This window comes from Artemia sp. Qi Xiang Cuo, chromosome 11 (assembly GCF_049724085.1).
Source record: "Artemia sp. Qi Xiang Cuo chromosome 11, ASM4972408v1, whole genome shotgun sequence".
Taxonomy (NCBI): Eukaryota; Metazoa; Arthropoda; class Branchiopoda; order Anostraca; family Artemiidae; genus Artemia; species Artemia sp. Qi Xiang Cuo.
The window spans coordinates 26,704,627-26,712,955 of NC_142804.1; the positions used below are offsets into that span (position 1 = coordinate 26,704,627).

Consider the following 8,329-nt stretch of genomic DNA (forward strand, 5'->3'; position numbering starts at 1 on the left):
ATATTGACCTTTGAAGATCTTTGTGTTATAAAAGTAAAACCTTGAAAACAGGCATACTGCTTGAGTAAGGGAAAGTTTATACCTTTCCTTAGTTTAGATTTACAAGGTTTTAAAAATCTGAAAACCCATTTGTTAAAAATAGAAATAACCTTTATATGGCACAAAATTGTGCTTAAACAATAGAAATTGTGTTTTCAAAAACAAGGACCAACGAAAAAGAGACTGAAAATAAGTTAACACAAACTATTTCTGTCAAATTTCTTGGCAAATGTCTCTTATCTATGCAATCTTCTGAACCTTGGAAATAAACAAAGGGGAAATATATTAGCTTGATAACATCTTTCAAGGATATTTTTTAGATCTTGGATTGATTCCTGAATGATACATTCACCTAAGTCAGCTACTTCCTGAGATAGCAAGAAACTGTTTGACAATAACTATACCAACAAACAAGTAATTTGACTATAACTTCACCCACTAATGCTTAGTGGCATAGGTAATTTTTCAGTTCCCAGAATAATATAAGCCCCACTCTTACAACATAAGTGAGCCTATATTTGGTAAGTTTGTTATTTTCAACGCAATTTAGCAAGAATGGAAGTGAACACATCAGTTTCATGTCTTTTTTATAATCTTATTATGCTTCAAAAGGTAAAGATCCCATGGTAACAAAAAGTTTAAAATATACATATCTAAAAAAAAACTTTTTTTGTGAGAAAAAATTGCCATTTGGATTTGATTCAGGAATGGTAATAATGTTTTTCATTAGTATTAGAAGTGAGATATTATTATGGAAGCGAATTTGCAGAAAAAAAAAACAAAAAAACAAGACACCCCTCAAAATGATGTCAGTTTCACTGTGACGTTATTTCTTAGGAATTTCAGGCTCCTTTTAAAACTTTCTGAAAATTTGTTTTTGGTAAAATTATAGATGAGCTTCTTTTGGCTATCTTGGAAATGGGTTAGGGTATGAAAATGAAACTTCCAGTGATGAATCCTTGGCCAAGCATATAAACTACAAATTTACCCAATTTTTAATGAAATAAATCTGCGAAGGGTAATTGGCTGATATTGGACAGTAGCTTAAACTTAATTACTCATTTTCTACTAAGTTGCCCAGCTTCAGCTTAGTTTACTCTACTTTTTAGGTTTCTGCTGCTCCTCCTCCTGAAAAACAGCCAACAGCAGGTCTTCAAACAGCATGGTCTTCATCACTGCTGGAGTCAGAATAGAAAGGACGGATCCCATTTGTTTCCTCAGTATCTTCCATGTCTTTACATCTAAATATTGACTATCATGCAAATTGTTTCTTCATCTTCTTTTGAAGGTTAAATAATACAAAAAAGCTTACGTTCCGGAGTTTATGGAACTGAAAGTGTGATATGCAAAATTTAAATGTGAAACAAATTTACTTAAGCTCCGTAGCGTAAGCCACTTAGCGTAGGCCACTTAGTGCTAATGTGAAACCGGGGTAAAGGTGCTTTCACATTGCTACGTAAGAAATTACGTTATGTCGTTAAGTTACGTTACGTCTCTTAAGTTATGGAGCCCTTTTCACACTATTACGTCCACTTTCACATACAAACCCATAAGCCTCTACATAAAAATCCATAATTTCGTCACTATCAGCAGCAGCAGTGGCGGTTTTTTTTGAACTAGCAATATGTGGAACGGTGAAGACTCAAGCAGCTCTGATGATGAAATTTTGATGCTTTCTGCAGCTCTTTTGTGTGTAAAAGGAAAAAGCCCAAAGAAGAAAAAGAAAAGAGACTATTGGGTCAGACCTATTTTTACATCTGAAAACAGAGATGCATTTGGACAGTTGAACCTTCTACAAGACATGATTTTGTGTGATGATGAAGAAAAGTTTTTTAATTTTACCCGTTTTTCAAGAAGTGAATACCTTGACATATTTGAGCAAGTCAAAGATAAAATTCGGAAGCAGGATACAAAATTTCGAAGAGCTATTTCTCCTGAAGTCAAGCTGGCACTAACTTTGAGGTACCTGGCAACAGGAGCCTCCATGACTTCATTGCATTACGACTTCCGTCTGGGAATCTCTACAGTTAGTGGAATTCTAAGTGAAACTTTAAAGGCTGTTTTTGATAGTCTGTCACCAACTTACCTGCAACCACCCTCAACAAGTCAAATGGAAAAAATTGCAGACGATTTTCTGAAGAAATACAAAATGCCAAATTGTGTAGGTGCAATAGATGGGAAGCACATAAGGATGCAGTGTCCAAACAAAGGTGGATCTCTGGACTTCAACTACAAAGGTTTCCATAGCCTTGTACTACTGGCTGTCTGTGATGCCAGTTATAAATTCAGCTTTACTGATGTAGGCGCCTATGGCAGTGAAAGCGATGGTGGCATATTTGCAAGATCAGATTTGGGAAAAGCCATTGAAAACGGAAGCATACAGTTTCCTGCAAACAAATTGCTACCAGGCTCAGATATAGCTTTTCCCCACTTCTTGATTGGTGATGAAGCGTTTCCACTGAAACCATACATAATGAGAGCATATCCTGGCAAAAAACTGAATGATCAACAGAGGATATTTAATTATCGATTAAACTCGGTCAGGAGGATAATAGAAAACAGTTTTGGGCTTCTATCACAAAGATTTCGCATATTTAGAACAGAGATAATAGCCCAGAGAGAAAAAGTTTGTCAAATTGTGCTGACAGCAATCTGCCTTCACAATTTCCTTATTGTCAATAGAGGTGTCACTCCTGAAGGTAGCTCTTCAGCATCATCTGATGGCTTGGGAGATATACGCCTGGCCACTAGCAACCACAGCTCAAGACCTACCCGAAACCTACGAGACAAGTTGGCAGACTATTTCATGACTGAAGCTGGTTCAGTGAGAGGACAAATGCAGAGGGCATTTCAAGGCTCATTTTGATTAGTCCCAATATTTTACTTTTTTTTTCCTTTAATTAATTTTGTAAACTGTTTATGGATGACTGAAACAAAGAATTAAAGCAAAGAATAATCTCAGAAAGGTTATTAACATTATTTCAATCTCGTAGTGTAGTGAAGTTTGACAAAGTCAATTATTTTTTCATCAAGGGAGTCCATTTATCCCACAAAGCTTGAAACTTTTGCGTAACGTAACGTAAAAATAGAGCCCGACTCTATTTTCTATGTTCGTTATGCTATGTAAAAAATCCTACGTTACGTCGAACGTAAGAGAACATAACGACCAAAACATAACGTAACTTCTTGATGTGAAAGGTTACATAAGACGCATAAGGCAGTGTGAAAGGCATGACGTAGCAATGTGAAAGCACCTTAACGCGTGACCACCGTAATAAAATAACAAGTCATTCCAGATTTGTGATAGCAGTTTGATGGGTGCTTTAAAGCTGAGCCATCTAGTAGAAACCCACAAGAAAAACTGCTTCACTTCAATTCGAGTGAACATCTGGCGGTAATGAAATTTTCCAGTGATCTTTGGACTATAGATTCTTTTGTGTATTGTATAACGCACTAAAGACCCTAACCAATCTGGCAAGGTATTAGATACTGGTGCAACAGTAGCTTAAAAAACTTATAAAAGAAGCTTAAACGACACTTTTTACAATCTAATAACAGACAGATAATTTATGCAAATTCGTTTATACAGGGGAAACAACATCAATAATATAAAAGCCTTTTCACTCCGACCTATCGTCATTTTCAATTCAATTCAAAATGGTTGTTTCAAAATGGCCATGGCTGTCATTTGTGATTAATGTGATGAAGCTTTAGAGTTATGATACATATATGTCGTCTCAAAATCCCTAAAAATAATTAAAAAATGTGAGCTCTACAAAATCCAACTTTTAGCAGAATGTTAGGTCATATTAGGAGCCTTATCACAAAAACCTGTGACTTTCTACCATTCAGCGGCAAAAACCTGTGAACCTGTGACAATAAAAAAAACCTGTGAAGTTTCACAGGAAACCTGTGACTGTGGCAACACAGTTGTTACTAGGAGCGTTGAAGCCAGCTTGAAGAAAGCTCTAAATTATTGTTTTATCTTGGATAAATTGGATTTTCGTTGGATTTTTCATTGGGACTAGGATAATTGGCTGGATAATCTAGCGACTTTAGCTAACAAAACATCCAGTGAAAATGTAGGATTTTTGAGCTGGATTTTCAGAAGAAAAGAAATTATTATATATAACTGAAACTTAAAAGTTTTTTTTTTTTTTTATTAGATATGTTATTTGACCATAGCAGAATGCGATGTGAAAAAAAATGTCAGTGTTTTAAATAAGAACACTCTGTACAACGTCTTAGTACAACCCCATGATAGTTAAGTGTTGACGTGGCCTGTGCCAAACATATATTTGTGTGATTCAATGTGACGTGGCTCCATTTAGGACCCAAGATTTAATAGAGGATCGCACGTATACGAGCGGTTGATTCGCTCAAACGTCAACTACAACAACAACAACTTAAAAGTACCTACAAACTACCAAATTAAAATGGACAGAAAGAACCATGCTTGTAAGTTTGGGAAATAAAAGTGAATATAAGAAATTTGAGAAATGAACTAAAAATCTTCACTTCCTCTTATTTTGTTTGATTACAATCCTGTCAATAGCCTACGCTCTTCTGAACTAGGTTACAAACATTGGTGTATTTGTAGTTTACAACATAGTTTAGTTAGGATGAAAGTGAATGCATCACTTAAATGCCTTTTCTTATGCTCTTATATAGTTCAATAATTGGTCAATATATACCAAATCATATTATTGAGTTAGGACTAAAGTGAATACACCATTTGATGCCTTTTTTTATGCTGATGCGAATATAATAAGCATTTCTATTGTAAATGGGTTTCAGCCCCCCCCCTATATAGGCCAATTCAGGGTTTGGGTAGGGTGGGTTAGGTTACGTATAGCCGATATAGGGGGGGGGGGCTGAAATTCATTTCCGATATAAATGCTTATTATATTTGTAATCAGTATAAAAAAGGCATTGAATGGTGTATTCACTTTATTTGAAACTCAATAATATGATTTGGTATATATTGACCCAATAATTGTTTCTGGGACAAATTCTATTTTGAGCCCTCAATGAGACATCAAAAGGCAACAGTTCATAGTTTCCAAAAAGATAAGATTCTAGTTTAGCTACCTTTTCCTGTCTTGGACAGTGGTTAGGTTAGGAAAGTTTTCAGTAATGAATTTGTCTTAATGAATTATTTCTTAGAAATTTTCCTCATTGACCTATTGAAATTTTGACCAAAGATGAGGTTACATAATTTTCAGTTTTCACTTTATTTTTCTCTGGTCCCAATTCTAAAAATGAAATCCTTGTAATTTGAGTAGAATTTTAAGCCATATTGTTTTTTTTTAAATAAAGCTGTTTTTTTTAAACTGTTTTGCTGTACTTAATTGAAGTGGGAGGTCTATTTTGCAAGGTTTCAATTTTATAACAAAAATATTTTTAAAGGTCATCAAAGGTCACTGCACTCTAGAAGGAGAAAAAATGAAGGGTATACTTCAAAATACCTTCCCAGGACATGCTTTAGTCTGTAGACCTATCCCTGAAGGTTTCATTTTTCTAACCTAACACCTTTCCAAGATGTTGAAGAAGCCTAGGTAAACTAGAATTTGACCAACAAAAGTTTAAAAACATATTGAAAAAAAAGGAAGAAAAATTGGTATTTGCAGCTGATTCAGGGATGTTTTTTTTTTTTTTTTTTTTTTTTTTTTTTTTTTTTTTTTAGCCTTTATAATAAAATAGAGAATTTTTGAAAGAGCCAGAAACTCCACAAAATGACCACAGCAAAACTGATGTCATTTTGGAGGTGTTTTACCTTTATATAAAAGTCTTCCTTTCAATTTTGTTTTCAAAATAAAATTTTATGGTAAAATTCTAGTTTAGCTACTTTCTGCTATATTGGAAAGGGTTTAGGATTATTGACCTTTCATAACTATATAGTTAATTAAGAAAGGGTACAAAGTGAGCTTCGTTTCTGCTCTTTCAGTAGACAAACTAGGGGTTTTTAACAGTCTTACAGATTAACTATTGATAAGTAATACAAAACAATTTGTCTTATAAGAATGTTCTAAGCTGATATCAGAAGATTTAATTTTGTAAAATCCAACCAATAATATTTATCAACAAATTGTTTGTTGGACCACCAAAAAATGCATTTAAGCAGTTAAATTTTTTTCCTTTTATAGGGTCAGAGGAGGAGACTACATAATTTATTTCATTGAGGATAAAGTACAATGCTCATTTTAACAAAGAAAGAAATTCTGCCCAAACATGGTATACTGTGATTATACATGAACTAGGTCTAGACACTGTTAAGATGCCATGGACAGTAGCTCAAATAAAATGGAAGAATTTGCTAGCAAAGTATAAGTCAATTATAGATGAGCTCAAAAGGCCAGTAAAAGGTAGTGGAATTGCCAGAGAAGATGATATTGACAAATTGACTGATGAAGAAGCTCTATTTTTGGATATTGATTGGCCATATTTTGGTGCAATCCATAAGTTTATGGGCAAAAATCCCATAATTTCACCAGTATCAGTACTATCAAGTTCAGGGTTAACAATCCAAGAAGGTACATCAACAAGTAGGGGAATTAGCAAAGGATCCCTGCAAAAGAAAAGTTAAAGAGGAAAGCCCAAATAGGATCCAAGCCAAAAATAAAAGGTTACTTGTCTGCACAGAGACTGAGAACCTCTCCCTTGTTCCCTTCAATAAAGGTGAATAGCATAATGAAAAGGAAAAAGAAGCCCCCCCCCACAGTCACCTGCTAAATTCTTCCCCTATTCAGGCAATTCTCATGACTCATCTACCCCAAAATCAAAGACTGGGAGACCAAATGTTAGAGAGATGAGAGCCAAAAGCTTCTGGCCAGGTAACTTCCCAATTTTTTTAAACTTAAGGGGTTATCACACTCCTGTGGAAAAGAAAGGTTACAAGCAAGATATTCATACCCCCCCCCATTACACTTTCTTCTTTTTTTCTAAATTATATGAAAGTTTTTTAGCTGGATGGTTGAAAGTAAAGATAATGGCAATTGGAAATTTATGCTCAACATTCACCAACCCCTATCTTGTTCACCTTATGAACAAAAAATGTAGTACGACTGAAAAAAACAACACCTGGCTAAATATTATAGTTGTGGACTTGCAAAAAGATTTGATTTAATAAGCCAAAATGCATTGGTAGAAAAGATATAAAAGGAATTTTAATTCCACCTTTTTTTAATTAGAATCATTTTTTCTCATCTCTAAGAGAAAATAAGTTGATCAAATACTTTTATGTATATCCTGATCACCTCCCAATTTACAATGGTGTTCTACAAGGAACCCTATTAAGTCACTTCTATTTCTTGCAATGATAACTAACATTGGTGTTCTGTCTGATCTAGCACTCATAGAAACTTGTTTCAGAAGTCCAAAAGGTAGCCTAATTGATATCTTGGAACAAATATCAGATTAAGCTGCTACTAATTAGAAAGAATAGAGTCAATGTAAAAAAAACTGCCTAAGAATTATTTTTAATGAGGGTCAAAGTCTCTTGTATCTTGAGCCAATCTGGGCAGCATAGTAAGCATCTTAAATACATGATATGTATCCCACCTCCTTTTTACCTCAAAAATGTTAAGTTTACAAATTTAGTTGTTTTTCTAATTAAATTGTGTTTTGTGGATTAGTTCTCCAAGTTTTTCAGTGTTATGACATTTTTATTGTTATATTTGCTTTATTATTTTTCTTTACCCAATAGTGCGATTGTGCCCATTTGGGTTTGTGATAGATATTTAAAAAAAATTATAAGACTATCTTATTTTACCAGGCTGATTCCTCTCCTAGTCCTAGTGGCTCCCATGCTTCATCAGACAGACCAAGAAATCCAACAATGGGAGACAAAAAAAATCGTTTCAACAGGAAGTTTTGGAACAACTCAAAGATTCAAACCGTCATCTTGAAGAGGCCTGTACTGCTTTTGTAGAAACTTCCAGATCCACAACTCAGCTCCTTGAACGGCTGGTAGAAAAAAATGTGATTTTTAAAGCTTGTTTTTTTAATTAATTACTTTTTTTGTAAAAATATAAGTGAACTTTTTTAAGCCTGATTTTTCAATGATTTTTGTATACATATAGCATAAGAATTCTTTGCAGACACTACAGTAAAAAAAGTGCTGCTTCAAACACCACATCAAAATACAATTGTTGTTGCCATAGTAACTTAATCCCAGCTGACCCCTCCCCTTAATGGGACCAGCACTCTAGTGTTTTCCATTACTTCTGTACTCGTTTCTCATCAACAGTTGGTTCAGAATGTGAAATGATGACAATTTAGTAAAGACAAA

General features: G+C 34.2%; 1 protein-coding gene across 1 annotated transcript; it reads left to right on the forward strand.

The window, feature by feature from the left end:
- Nucleotides 1–5,764: 5,764 nt before the first annotated feature.
- On the forward strand, nt 5,765–8,077 carry LOC148946816 (uncharacterized). Its single transcript, XM_089096623.1, has 2 exons — nt 5,765–6,872; nt 7,814–8,077. Exon 1 carries the CDS (start codon nt 6,317–6,319, stop codon nt 6,623–6,625), a length of 309 nt encoding a protein of 102 aa, XP_088952749.1. The 5' UTR covers nt 5,765–6,316; the 3' UTR covers nt 6,626–6,872; nt 7,814–8,077.
- The last annotated feature ends 252 nt before the right edge of the window (nt 8,078–8,329 follow it).